The 15,303-nt window shown below is 42.8% G+C and overlaps 1 protein-coding gene across 3 annotated transcripts in view; it reads right to left on the bottom strand.

The window, feature by feature from the left end:
* LOC103696273 (glucose-1-phosphate adenylyltransferase large subunit 3, chloroplastic/amyloplastic) overlaps positions 1 to 15,303 on the bottom strand; it is a 121,348-nt gene that overhangs the window by 39,300 nt on the left and 66,745 nt on the right. For all 3 annotated transcript variants that reach the window (XR_005507013.1, XM_039116106.1, XM_039116107.1), the window contains 2 exons: positions 4,691 to 4,784; positions 4,353 to 4,465 (listed from right to left, as the gene is read on the bottom strand). Coding sequence is in view for 2 of the 3 variants with exons in the window: in XM_039116106.1 (XP_038972034.1) it covers positions 4,353 to 4,465; positions 4,691 to 4,784 (207 nt within the window). In the remaining variant the exon portion in view is untranslated. The remainder of the gene's footprint in view (positions 1 to 4,352; positions 4,466 to 4,690; positions 4,785 to 15,303) is intronic.

Here is a 15,303-nt window from a genome sequence, read left to right as displayed (position 1 = left end):
CCCACCTTGTTCAAAGATTCCCATAACTTTTGCAAAGCTTGCGAGCGTTGTCAAAAGTTAGGTGGGATAACTCGTAGGAATATGATGCCCCTCAACCCAATTTTAATTATCGAAATATTTGATTGTTGGGGAATAGATTTTATGGGTCCATTTCCTCCTTCATTCGGAAATTTGTACATCTTAGTAGCTGTAGATTATGTCTCCAAATAGATAGAGGCAATTCCTTCCAAGAATAATGACCATAAAACTGTTTTAAAATTTTTAAAAGAAAACATTCTCTCCATATTTGGAACGCCTCGAGCCATCATCAGTGATGGGGGTTCACACTTCTGTAATAAGTCTTTTGAGGCTTTAATGCGAAAATATGGGATCACCCATAAAGTCGCCACCCCTTATCATCCACAAACAAGTGGACAAGTTAAAGTATCCAATCGATCAATTAAGAATATTCTGGAAAAAACGGTTAACCCAAATCGCAAAGACTGGTCTTTGCATTTAACTGATGCACTTTCGGCTTATCGTACTGCTTTTAAAAGCCCAATTGGTATGTCTCCGTACCGTCTTATTTTTGGCAAACCGTGTCACTTGCCTATGGAATTGGAGCATAGGGCCTACAGGGCTATTAAAAGATTTAATTCTGATATGGATAAGGCTAGTTCACTACACAAACTTCAACTTAATGAACTAGAGGAAATCAGGAATGAAGCATATGAGAATGCTCGATTTATAAGAACAAAATGAAAGTCTTTCATGATAGAAATATTATAAGGAAAACATTTGAGCCTTCCCAGAAAGTTCTATTGTATAATTCAAGACTTCATTTATTTCCAGGAAAATTGAGATCTAGGTGGACCGGCCTGTTTATAGTTAAAACTGTTTATCCTTATGGAACCGTTGAGATAGAGAATCCAAACAACGGTAATATTTTTAAAGTAAATGGCCAACGTTTGAAGTTATTTTTGGACAACTTTACCCCAGAGGTTGAATCGACCAATCTGGGAGATCTTATTTATCAGGATTGATCTCTATATCTGCTAGAGATCCTCTGTTTGCATCATAATTTATCTCTCTTTCATTTTCTGTTGATATGACAATTGGTGAGCAACAACAGTGTGCAGTCATTCTATCAGGTAAATTCTAACCTTCATCCTTATTATCCTTCATACAATCATTAATGCCATATTTCATGCATTCATGTTGCAACATTGGGGACAATGTTGAATTTAAGTTGGAGGGAGAGATTACTGATGTATTTTTTTTCTATATATCATGCCAATTTTCATATCTTTAAAAAATATATATATATATATAATAATAATAATAACAAAAATATATTTTGTTGCATTTAATTACCACTTTAATTTTTTCTAAGCAAATAAACATGTGCAGCTATTAAGGCAAGGAGCACGTTATGACTTATTAGAGACCTATTATTAGATCCCCACACAAGTATTCAATGACAATAGGAAAGCCTCAGGAGTTCACTTGTGTTACCTATATGTTTGTTAACCTTATTCGCAAAAGAAGTACGAGTGTTCTTGTCCTAAAGTTCATGATTTGGTTTTCATATAAAGATATAGTTTGAAATTCCCGGCTAGATCACCTGGGTGCCTTATGTTCTGACCTTGGTTGACCTATAGTCACAATACAGTCACGTTATATATATGTATATATTAAAAAAAAAGAGAAATAATACAGTTTGCCTTCACTGAGTAACCGGGCCTCTTGCCTACAAAGCAGCGAGTGTTCGCGTAAAAAGGTGAAAATGACTTAAAAAAGTGACTAGTCTAGCCTCGTGGCGTAGTCTGGTTCGAGTAAATTAAGTCCGAGGGGTGTTTCACCTAATGCCTTGAGCCAACTGGATCAAGAGTCATTGACCCAAAGCTCGTTACATGGACCTTACTAGAGCCTAATGGAGTTGGACCGTTGTAGTCACTGTGAAAAAAAAAAAATCTTATTATTATTAAAATAAACATGAGTGGGTTAGTTAAACTAAAACCAAGTGACATACGGATGACTGGTTTGACTCCATTGTTTTAGAACTCTGTGTACCTAAAATGTCTAGTTAGGATTGATAGCTTCATTTTTATGTGCGAACCATTCTAGACAAATAACATGTGATATTCGGAAAATTTAGTGGATCGGGTTCTAACAAATGGTAGTTAACACTTGTAAATTTGAGTAGTGCACCTAGAACTCAAGCGGTACCCAATTGTGGTGGAGGTATAGGTAATCTGAGACGTCACATTTACATTTGCCTTAAGGGTTGCTATGTTTTAGAGTATCTTTTAACTTAAAAACGATGTTTGTGGGTAACATCACTGCAAACCCTCACGAGACAACACTCGTCCACTAGGGTAACCTAGGAGTTTAACGGCTTGTTGCACGTGCTAAGTGCAATCGTAATGCTCTACGAAAGTGAGTATTTATTTTAATTCATGCATATTAATATATATTAATAAAAATAAACAATACTTTTGCACCCTCATTTTATCATTTTCACACTAAATTGCTAGAAACTAGCAATAAGCTAGTTGGGGGGTGTGATGAGAGCACAAAAGTGCAATCTTCATACCATCTTAATTAGTATTATAGCTAATCATTATTATGTGTTTGAGTGCAAGTAATCCAAGAGACCCAATAACATTGGGTTTGAGCCCAATGCCCAGCTGCCATGCATGCATCCAACTTCAGCCGTCTGAGTCAATCCAACAGCCATCTTCAAACCGTCCCAGCCAAGAATTCCCAGCATCCGTCCGTGGCTTCCGTCTCCCCTGTTTCGAAAACAGAGTCCGAGAGCCTTCCCAACTAAACTCTCCAACCGTCGCACCCCAAGCATCCCAGCAGCCGAAGAGTCCCAAGCGATTCGTGGCATCCAGACTTCATTCATCCCGCGTCTCAAGCAACCGAATCATCCGCGGCTTCAACGCTCCAGCAATCTTGTATCGGCCGCATCCTTTTCTGCAACGGAAACCAACACGTCTTCGCTTCCTTCCACGCGTTTCAGCCGCGTCCCCGATCCAACTCCGAAGCCAACGCCCCTACATCTGCATCTCCTCCATCCAGTTGGAACCGCGATCTTCTAGCGTCCTTCCGTCTTCCCAGCCACACCTTCAACACGCTGAAGGTGTCTATAAAAGGGATCCGGTGGAGGAAGGAGGAGGACACGAAGAAGGAGCCATTCGGGAAGAGAAAACAATTTCCAAAGCTCTGTTTCTGAATAAGAAGGGAGAAAAGAGTTTATGTTTTATTTTATTGCTAATCCCTTTTTACAAAAATGCTTCCATCTCATATGAGTAGCTAAACCTCTTTTAGCTAAGGCTAGGGAAAAGCCTAGCATTTTCTTTATGTATTTTCTTTAATCATCAATGGAATTTTAATATTATTGATTTGATTTATGGTGCAGTAGATTTATAGAAATTATTTCAAACTTATATATTTTTTTGATTTGTTATTTCCTCCGGGTATAACAGATGCTTAGAAATCCCTGTAGTTTAAAATAGAATTACTGCATGCTGCCCATAAAACTAAATCTATTTTTTTTAATGATTAATTGGTATTTTCACCGCTCCACTTTCCGATTAGGTCTTCACTCAGATCTAACTGAGATAATAGGTGATTAAAAGAAAAGCATGATGAAGTGCTAGGCTGAATCCTGATGCCTTATTTATATTTTTATCAATCCAAATATTATTTAGTCTTTAGTTTTTGTTCCCTGTCAAATCCCTGTGGATTCGATATCGGACTCACCGAGAATATTACTTCGCTACACCCTATACTTGGGGTATTCTACATTTAATTTCTGTTTTAAAAGAGCAAAATTAAAGACGTAGCAATTTCTGCAACAAAAAGAGGGAAACGAAAGCACTTTAACAGAATAGAAACAAGGAATGTGGAAAAGAAGATGCATGATGGTGGAGAGAGTGGAAAAATCAGACCAGTATATGCTATTTATGTAAGAAGCCCTGGAAAATCCCTTTCCTGACTCTGCTACCAGACATCAAAATTCTAATTCTTACACCACTACATTTGTTTTAGGCTCACCTCCTATTCTCTCCTTGCCTTGTAGCCCTACTGTGTTAGCTTCTTTTATTAGTTTCCTAAAAATCCACTTAGGTACTCAACTGCATAACACTCCAATGGTACATTCATGTAAGAGAATCATGATAGCTTACATTGTTTTAAATATAGTAAGTGTAGAATATTTGCTGGTAAAGTAATTTTTATCCCTCAATGTCTCAACATGAAGATTCAGATATCCAAGCATATGATTGAATTAGGATCTCAACGAAGAAGCTTAAGAAAGTTCCCCTCTCTCTAGAAAAGTACTTATTGCAAACTATACATCATACCTTAGAAGATTTAGAAGTATCTCCTTCTTGAATATATATACTCCCATAGAAGCAATATATGGTTTCTTTTCTGCCTCAATTCGTGACAACCCCAATACAGTAGTGTCCACTTCCTGTAATAAAATAGATGAAACTTAGTTGTGATCAATCTTAACACATCTCGCTGCAACTTAACTCCATCACTAGCCTAGCTACATGATGGAATCAAGAGAAAGAACTATGGTATCCAGCCACCAATGCTGTTGGTTGAGGCATATTATCAAAGGCTGACACTCTTGTGGAGGAGTGGAGAGGAAAGCATAACAAAGAAAATAAATCAACAAATTAATGAAGTTTACCATTGCTTTCAAATCTTCTCCTTTTGGCTTTTCACTGAACGAGATGACCCTTCCTTTGTTGTCTATTTTCACCATACCAAAATCTGATGCACGGCTGACATTGGAAAGAAAAACATTCAATCTGAAGTCTGATTCATCTTGTGCAAGACCAAATAAAAGATGTAGACAACAGCGTGGTGCATATGTCTACACAGATATGGTTATAATACACATTAAGTAAATAAAGGACTTTGCACCTGCTGCAAAACTTATGTTGGATGATTGAAAAATACAAGTGTAAACTTGGATGTGATCTTCAAGGCCTAAAATGCCTGTGTACAGAAATATATATTTTTATGAATCTATGCATAAGGTTACATTACACACTGACATTAATATCTTTAACCAAGCCTCAACAATTATAACATCAATGCTAGGCCATTCAAATTAAAAATCCAAAAAGTTGATTTTGATCTAGACCCCCAAAAATGCCCAGGAACCAAAAATCATATGTTTTGAAGATCTCTAACCTACACATCAAGTGGGTTCAAAAACAAACAATATTGATTGTGCTAATGTGCTAAAATACAGATAGGGAACCAAAAACTGAAAATCTACTTCATTGATCATGATACACACATTAAAACATGGATAGATCTGAAATCAATAGGTTTAGATGATCAGATCATAGCAGAATTTAGTATCATGATATTAAAATGTCCATACGTGCGCCAACCTGATGCTTAGATTACCGACCACCAGAAAATATGATCTCTGATTTCTAGGCAGTTCTTGTGCAAAGATCATGTCCAATAGTTTGCATAATCTATTCAGACTGTCCATCATCAGTTTTCAACTATTAAATCTTTTACTAAAAATTTAATATTTAGTGTGTGGCAAAGATCAAGGTCCTTGTATCAACGCCTGTCCTGTTTTGGTCCCAGGTATATGGTATCAGGAAGGACCAAAATGACCACTAACAGTAGGAAAGAAGAGAAAAAAATGCCATGGGATTTCAGGCTGTCCTAAGTGTCAAGATGCAACCATAAGCCCCCAAATTCCGGTGAACGATGGATTTGAACCTAGGTATTTGGTTCCAACACCAAGAGACTTTTACCAATAAGATAATAGGGCACCTTTGGTTAAGCAAGACAATATGCAAATGTTGTTGCTTAAAGAAGTAAGTAACACCTAATTATTGCTATTGCTGGGTTTCTGAATAAATTTAAGTAGATTATTGGTATTGCTCAAAGAGCACCAGACACTCGTTTATGCAAGGTCTGCCATACCGCCCGGTACAGTACGGTATAGCACTTACCGTACCGTACCAAGAGAAAACTAGTATGAAACATATCTTTAAGTCGGTACAAGCTCCGTACCGCACATACTGAGGCATACCGAGGTGCATACCAATCCATACCGAAGCATACCAGGATAAATATTGAGAAAAATGATTAAAGAGGTATTTTGGCATAGAGGTTTACTGTACCGTACTATACGAAACTAATAAGGTACCAATACGATACCTGGTACCGAGATTGCAGACCTTGCATTTATGCTTCAATATGCCTAGCAATTAATTACATTAATTGGTATGGGATTCACTGATGAACAAATGTCAAAATAATATGTTGGTAACAATTTAGTGATTATTTTATTGAATATCATAACCAAAAAGCCTTGTCCTAACAACATGGAGTCGGCTTCATAACACTCCTAAGTCCTAAATCCTAACTAATTAATTGAACAAAAATAAAATCAAAGAACTAGAGACTTTGATACATTATAGGAACCACCAACAATTAAAACTTATGATGAATAATGGGGCAATGATACATCTTTGTACTACATGCACATCTATGTTCTATGAATTAGGCAATGTAACATATATGCTGCATTGCTTTCATACCTAACCCCTTAAGGGAGGCGAATATGCACCAAAATTTTTTTCTAATGCAGCAAAACCAAAAAGGTATGAAAGCAAGGATTTGAATACTGCTGATTCAGTAAGGCATCATTTCTGACAGAAAAGCAGTTTTAGTATTTGCAGGTTATCTCTCTTGAATCGGTCCATACCAACTGTACCGAACCATACCAATCTATGGAAATTGTATACCAATAGTCTATAACGACCCTACGTATTGTTTTTTACTCTTGTTGATATTTAAACCCTTGGACAACAGTGTTGACAAGTTAAAATATCAAATATCAATGATTTTGCTGAATATTAATTGACTCATGAAATACCAAAGGTCAATAACAAAGAACTCAAGTCGTTATTTGGAATTCAAACATAAATATCAATATAGTAATGCATTGATAGACCAAGATTGGCAATTTGTAATGCAAACCTGCAAAGTTCAATTTTTAAATGTTCGGTTTCAAACTAAGCATTCTTTCCATTTACATTCAAGGATTCCACCATGCAATTAGCAATTATAGTTCACAATTTTATCCAAATATGAATAGAAAATATTAACTCATCACAAATACTAAAGGAGCTTTTAATAAAGCTAGTAAAATATCTTAGTAATTCTAGTATGATGAGACGGTCAGAATTATGATGTTTAAAGGATCTAAAATTGTATGATAGAGTTGATATGCAATTAATTATTCAGAAAAAAGTAAAGACAGATGATTATATTCATCCATTCAGGCATTTGTTGGAGTCATGAGAATGTATTTCTGCTATTATGCCAGTGTTACTAAATTTTTCGAGTTCACTAACAAAAGTATAGGTAGCTAGCCTATGAGATGTCATGGATCACAATCTTTAGGTATGTGTCACATTTACTAAAACTAACAGCCAAATGTTGCCCATGCACTAAACTACAGGAAAACTGAAGAATTGAGGAATTCCTTGCCTATACACTAGGTCATCTCAAAATGGACAGTACAGATGTAGCTGCTTCCCTAAAATGTCGGCTACTTAAACTGAAAATCCAAATCATTGATCCTGAATGAGGCACTATAAAGTAGACAGAAACGAAACCTCAACTTTGGATGTTGATAACCTATAAAACAAATAAAAGCATCATAATATTTTAATTGTCCAGTTTAGGACGACTTGATGCATAGCAAAGGGGTCTCAAAATAAATGGTTTAACAGTTCAGATCCAGATTTTTTCGAATCCCCATCTTCAATATTCATCTGAGCATATTTGACACCAAAGTCGAATGGTTGAGGGCTGAGGCCAAACCTGAAAGACATCACATTAGTCTCTACTCCCACCCCCCTTACTAACTCGAAAAAGTGATGCATAAAATAGAAAACATAGCATTAGTGCATAAGCCTAAGAACATATATATTGCCCAGCAGTTCATGCATGACCTCCAGAGACCACCGAGCCAGAGGAGTCTCATGGGGATCAAGCTAGATATGGAGAGGGCCTACGACAGGATGCGATGGGATTTTGTGCTGAGATTGCTAGTGAGTTTTGGTTTTCAGAGGATTGGATTCGCTGGGTGATGGGATATATCAGGCACCCTTCCTTCGCTATTTTGATGAATAGAACGCCCACACATTTCTTTGAATCCACTGTTGGACAGCGGCAGGGTTGTCCACTATCGCCACCAAGGTCTGCTGAACCGACCTGTACCGGTCGGTTCAGCCCGTACCGGACCGGTGCCGACTGGCACCGGTCCGGTACAGGGGTATAAAACGGTTCCGACCCAAACTGGGTCGGAATCGATTGGTTCTGTACCTGGACCGGTGCGAACCGGCCCGGTTCGCGCCGGTACAAGCCGATACCGGTGCGAACCGGCCCGGTACAGGCCGGTACCGGTGCGAACCGGCCCGGTTCGCACCGGTCTAAGCCACACTTTCCCCGCGCGGGGGTGCGCGGGGAAGAGCGCCCGCGCGCGGGGCAGCGCGCCCCACGCGCGGGGAAGAGCGCCCATGCGGCTGGAGCCCGCGTGGGCCTCTTAATGCCACAGAGTGGCATTTAAAGCCATTCTGTGGCATTTGTTTTTTTTTTTTTTTGAAAAACGCGCGCGGACGCGCGAGCGGAGAACGCGCGCCCGCGCGCGATTCCCCGCGTAGGAATCGCGCCCGCGCGCGATTCCCTGCGGGGCACCGTGCCCACGCGGGCTGGCAGCCCGCGTGGGGGCATTAAATGCCACAGAGTGGCATTAAATGCCACTCTGTGGCATTTGAAGCGTCCGCGCGCGTCCCAGACGCGCGCGGACGCGTTTTGTTGTTTTTTTTTTTAATTTCCGCGCACACGTCCACGCGCGCGGCTCCGGTTCGGTACCGGTTCCAATCCGGTACCGAACCGGAACCGTACCGGTGCCGGTGCTCACCGGTACGCCGGTACAATCGGTTCTGCAGACCCTGATCGCCACTGTTTTCATATTATGCTTGGATGCTTTGTCCAGAGCCCTTCGGCATGCAGCGGAAACTCAAATCTTGAAGGCGTACAGACCGGTGTCGGGGTCTATTCAGATATCTCACCTTCTGTTCGGTGATGGCTGCATGCTACTGGTGCGGGCCACAAGGCAGGCAGCCAGGACAGCAGGTAAATGTGGCCAAGTCTGCAATTACTTTCATCCCAAAGACTAAGGTGCAGGTAAAGGAGTCCATCAGAGAGATCTTGGGTGTGGGTGAACAGGAGAACCCTCTGCAGTATCTAGGAGTTCCCATCACTGGGCACCGACTATATGGCAGGGACTGTGCGGACGTTGAGATGAGCATCAAGCGCAGGCTTAAGGAGTGGCAGATGGGGGCACTCTCTATGATGGGCAGAATTATCCTGGTGCGGTCGGTTCTCAACTCGATCCCAGTCTACCTACTGTCGAACACAATTGTGTCGGTCGCGCTGCTGAGGTCCCTGGATCAGCTGCTCAGGAACTTTATCTAGGGCAGACGAGAGGGCAGAGGAGGCATCCACTTGTTGGCATGGGAGGTGGTATGTCAGTTGACTAGGCAGGGCGGATTGGGGGTTCATTCATTGATGGCGAGGCGAGGTGTTGGCGATGAAACATGCAGCCAGGTACATTTTGGAGTCTGATAGCTTGTGGAGTGCCTTTCTAAGAGCCAAATATGGAGCCCACAGGAGGAGAATGAACTTCCAGGCCGAGCGATAGAGTTCACATGGAGGGAAATATGCCTAATGCTCCCCGGGTACTTGTAGAGATCAAATGGGCGGTTGGTGATGGGCGGTCCATAGATGTACTAGGGGACAACTGGGTGATAGAGCAGCCGCTCGGCTGTATGCTGACTTTGATGGACTCTACTAGATTGGAGAGGAGTCGAGTTCGGGATTCGATGGTTACAAGGGAGAGCAGATGGAATGAGGCACTGATCAGGAAAACCTTTGAGGAGCAGCTAAAGGAGAGTATCCTGGCGATTCCACTACCTCTAGGGGCAGCGCCAGACAGGTCGGTGTGGGCGGCCACTAGGAGGCCCAAGGTGTGTGCCCGAGACATTCAGGGGATGTTAGGAGTTGGCATGGATCGACATTTGAGGGCAGATGGATCTGGAGATCGTGGATCCATCCTTGGGTGGCCTTATTCCTATGGAAGGTAGCCTGGGGATGCCTTCCGACGAGAAGCATGCTGGCCAGGAGGGGCATCAGGATCTCTCCTTGCTGTGCCAGGTGTCCCAACATTGAGGAGACTATCAGCCACATCCTACTAGAGTGCCCGAGGGCAGTACAGATATGGAGGGCCTTTTTTTTCTTACCTCGAGTTGGTTGTTCCGTCGACGACCTCCTCCGTCAGATGAGGGAGGCCATGCGAAACCCGAGGAGGATTGAGTGGGGGATTATTGGCGCCTACTTGGCGTACCATAGATTGTTGAACAGGAACGCCTAGGTATTTGAGGATGTACAGGTGCCCTTGGGGAGTGTGGTGGAGAGAGCCCTTCTTCAGGCAGCCGAGATCATCAGGGTTATCACGACAACATCATCTAGGATGGCCAGAGACATCTCGGACCCCCCTTCTGCTGCTACAGCATTCAAGATTATTCTTGTCTCGTGGGAGCCCCCACCCCCTGGCCATCTGAAGGTGAATTTCGACGAAAGTGTGTACGGTGGCGTGGACGGTGTAGGTGTGGGGTTTGTGATAAGGAGTAATAATTCGAGGCTGATTGCGACTTGGGGGCAACACGTAGCCGGACTGACGGCCATTGGAGCGGAGCTTAGGGTAGCATAGGAGGGCATTACCTATGCGAGACGGGTGTTAGGGGTCGAGCGCATCCTGTTTAAGGGAGACTCAACCACAGTGATCAACTAGATTTGTCTGGGAAAGCCGAGGAGGGGAGACTGTTAGATTTATGCCCTAGAAGCCAATCTGGCTGACACGTAATTAATTCTGAAACATAGTATTATACTTGACTTTATTATTATTAAATAATAATGGACATCTTTTTCATTCATATTGTGTATATGTCTATGAATCATCTAAGAAATTAATAAGATGACGACATATTCTCAAAAGTTGAGAATTTGAACCATGTGTCATTGGTGATTAATTCCTAAATGCTTCTGATCGATGGATCATCACAAGGACGGTGATTGATCCGATGAGATTAGTGCACAGATTACTATCCTTTTGGATGGACGAGTCTCGAGTCCACAGTGTAGGGACACTGGAGTGATAGTGCAAATGCTTGTTAGAGAACAACGGTACCGAGCGTGACTAAAGCAAGAAGTCACTTGGATAGCTATCCACTCGTCAGTGACTTACTTGATGCGGCAGTAGTATGACTGGTCCTTTGACCTGTGGTGCTTCGGCTACTCACAGTGAGGTTGCTGTAGTTTAACTGCACATTTACATGGTCTCTAGCCATATGGATCCTTGTGATGCAGATTGGCTGCAGTAGGTTCACTGTAGAAGTAGGATGTGCACCTATATGGAATCTATCGACTTTGGTAGATAAGGAGTTGTCCTATGTGATTTATGAGACTGAGTTCGTAAGACCTCGGCCGGAGTAGTATGTACAGTGGAAAAGGAGTTTTTCACTCTCGAACTTAAATCGAATAAATCTTGACATATGACAGGCGATGGAGTTTGACGAGTTACCCATGACCTCCGTCTTGTAGGGATCCACGATAGAAGGACTGTATCATATGATAACTGCACCTAGAGGTTCATCTATTCAATTCTGCTGGGTTGCCACTACATGCTGCTAGGTGTCACTGGTGGATAGTGAGACTCACAGGGATTATCTTGATGGTCAATGATCCCTGGTGAGATGAGTTAGAATTGTTCTAACCCATTGAAAGGAGTTTTCAATAATATTGTGATAAAGATTACAATATATCTCACTACCAGACAGAATAGAAACTATAAGGTCACACACATTAGAGGTTTTGACCAATACGATAGTTGGATTGTGATCTGGATCATAATAGATCTTGATTATCAATTTGATTGATAGTTGGTTTAACCCATTAAGAGTTAGTGAGTTGAAGAAGGAATAATTGCAATTGGATTGCAATTTGATTGAATCAATTGGACTTAATTAAATTGAGCTTGATCTTATTACATAAGGTTTAAGAGTCCTACTTGGAGTACGACTCCTAGAGTCCTAATTAGATTAGGACTGCGAATTATTAGAGTCTTACTTGGAGTAGGACTCCTAAAGTCCTAATTGGATTAGAACTAAAAATTATATGAGTCCTACTTGGAGTAGGACTCCAATAGTCCTAATTAATTTGATCTAACGGATAAGGATTAAGAGTCCTCATTGGATAAGGACTCTTTGTAGCCACCTAATCCTCTTTAGAAGAGGATTAATGCACCCAAATTAAATCAGCCGCACGCCCCTACTTAAATTGGTTTGGGGCGTGCGTGAGCCCAAAAGAAAGGAGGGGCGTGCGCCCCTCCTAATCTGATTAAGGGGGCTGATGGCGTGGGGCTCTTCCTAGTTTTTAGGAAGAGCCACGCCTAGGGCAAAGGGAATAAAAAGGAGGCTGGAGGCCTCTCTCTTTGTTCTTGGTTTTTGGTGTTGGCGGCCTCCTTCTCTCCCTCTTCCTCCTTCCACCGCAAGCAAGGAAAAAGAAAAGAAGTGGGGCGTGGCCTCTTCTTCCCTCTTTCTCCTTCATCTTCCTCTTAAGAGCAATCAAAGAGCTGGTTGTTCAAGAGAGAGTTTCAGCCATCAAAAGTAATCTCTGCAAGGGAGCTAGCACCCTAGGGAGAATCAACCGCTTGGATTGGTCCTCTTCCTTGTGTCGATACCTGTAGAGGCCGGATACGTGTGCAGCTTCAAGCGAGCTTTTCCATATAACCACGATCATCAAATTACAGTAAACATCTACCCGCACAAGGTGAAGATCAGCTCTTTTCCTTTAAAGTTTTAATCTTAATCTATCCATGAACGGTTTTAAGATATATTCATGCGATGAACGGACCGTGCATGCGTATTCCGCTGCGGTTTTAATTTTCTGCGGCATGCACGGTTTACCAACAGTGGTATCAGAGCCATGTTTGCGTAGATTAAGATTAAGATTAATGATTAAAAGTATGATAGATCTGAAAATTTAAAGATTATGCTTGCTAAATTTTTCTGAATGCAGATTTTTCAGTTTGTTGATTTTTCTGCTTGCTGATTTTTCTGCTTGCTGATTTTTCTGCATGTTGATTTTTCTGCATATAGATTAATGATTCTATTGCTGCGTTAATGAGATTACAAGTAAATAGAATCATGTCTTGCAGAATCATGTCTTGCAAGATCAGCGAATCATATGATGACATAATCAGTTAAATATTCAAATCTGTAATTTTATTCATGCATGAGATGCATGTGGTGATGATCATGGATGGACCCCTTATGTGTTGAAATGTTCTGCAATGTTCTGTGATGTTATGTGATGACATGTAATTCAGAAATTCAGATGCCTGCAAGCATCTTATATTGATGTATTCAGAAACCTGCGAGTCTCATCAAAAAGGGAATGTAACTATTGTTTTAATTAGCATAGTTTTCTGGGTTGTAATCTATGATGTGTTTGCACGTCAATGGTTGATCGATGCATGCCTCCACAAGCACGAATTGCGCGGATCAAGATCAAGAGTTAATTGGAGATAGATCAAGGAGTTGATCATGATTGGATCAAAGGTGCTCCAGATCGAATCAAGAGTTGAAGACGATCTAACCAATTGACATGCATGTGCTTGTACTATGACCCTCATCCTGGATCCATGATCATCACCAGTTACTTTTACGTTTATGTTTAGCGGATAGATTATTATTTGCATGAGATGTAAATAATTAAAATGATGATAGAGACCTAAATAAAATCTCCTCGGATATATATTAAGTCCAGCGGTCTTCCACCGTAGTAGAGCTGCTAACGTCTTTCCGATGTTGACTTGTCTCGGCTGGTCACAGTGGTCAGTTGCATCGGAGGGTGGGACCACTCTATTAGCATGAGATGTTGCGGGGTAAAGATAGGGTTGGGCCCAATTAGTGTTAGGTGAGGGACCCAATGACGGCTTTGCTTCTGCGGTTATACGGTGAATCTGACTTAACTAAGGAATGGAACCAACAACTATTAGGTGAGGCCTTCATGACTTAGAGACTGGATAGTGCTGCAACTTGCTTGAGAAGCATTGTACAAGAGTTGTACACTCATCATTTTATGTCGCCAATAACTGTGAGATGAGGTCGCATGTAAATCGATGGGACCGCAGTACCCACTTGAAACTCTAGTCGCGAAGGGTTTTCGTTTCTCTACCTAAGGAGTATGAGAGATTCGAGGAAATAGTGAGAGGCAGGGTCTGCAGAACCGATTGTACCGGCGTACCGGTGAGCACCGGCACCGGTACGGTTCCGGTTCGGTACCGAATTGGAACCGGTACCGAACCGGAGCCGCGCGCGCGGACGCGCGCGCGGAAATTAAAAAAAAAAACAACAAAACGCGTCTGCGCGCGTCTGGGACGCGCGTGGACGCTTCAAATGCCACAGAGTGGCATTTAATGCCACTCTGTGGCATTTAATGCCCCCACGCGGGCTGCCAGCCCGCGTGGGCACGGTGCCCCGCGCGAGGAACCGCGCTCGGGCGCGATTCCCTGCTGGGAATCGCGCGCGGGCGCGTTTCCTACGCGGGGAAACGCGCGCGGGCGCGTTTCCTACGCGGGAAAACGCGCGCGGGCGCGCGCTCCGCTCGCGCGCGTTTCCCAATTAAAAAAAAACGCATCAAAGAGTGGCATTTAATGCCCCCACGCGGGCTGCCAGCCCGCGTGGGCACAGTGCCCCGCAGGGAATCGCGCGCGGGCGCGATTCCTACGCGGGGAATCGCGTGCGGGCGCGCGTTCTCCGCTCGCGCGTCCGCGCGCGTTTTTCAAAAAAAAAAAAAACAAATGCCACAGTGGCTTTAAATGCCACTCTGTGGCATTAAGAGGCCCACGCGGGCTCCAGCCGCGTGGGCGCTCTTCCCCGCGCACCCCTGCGCGGGGAAAGTGTGGCTTAGACCGGTGCGAACCGGGCCGGTTCGCACCGGTACCAGCCTGTACCGGGCCGGTTCGCACCGGTACCGGCTTGTACCGGCGCGAACCGGGCCGGTTCGCACCGGTCCAGGTACAGAACCAATCGATTCCGACCCAGTTTGGGTCGGAACCGTTTTATACCCCTGTACCGGACCGGTGCCAGTGGGCACCGGTCCGGTACGGGCTGAACCGACCGGTACAGG

This window comes from Phoenix dactylifera, unplaced genomic scaffold (genome assembly GCF_009389715.1).
Source record: "Phoenix dactylifera cultivar Barhee BC4 unplaced genomic scaffold, palm_55x_up_171113_PBpolish2nd_filt_p 000051F, whole genome shotgun sequence".
NCBI classification, from domain to species: Eukaryota; Viridiplantae; Streptophyta; class Magnoliopsida; order Arecales; family Arecaceae; genus Phoenix; species Phoenix dactylifera.
The sequence above is the reverse complement of the archived record's forward strand: the minus strand, read 5'-3'. Positions and strand labels throughout refer to the sequence as shown.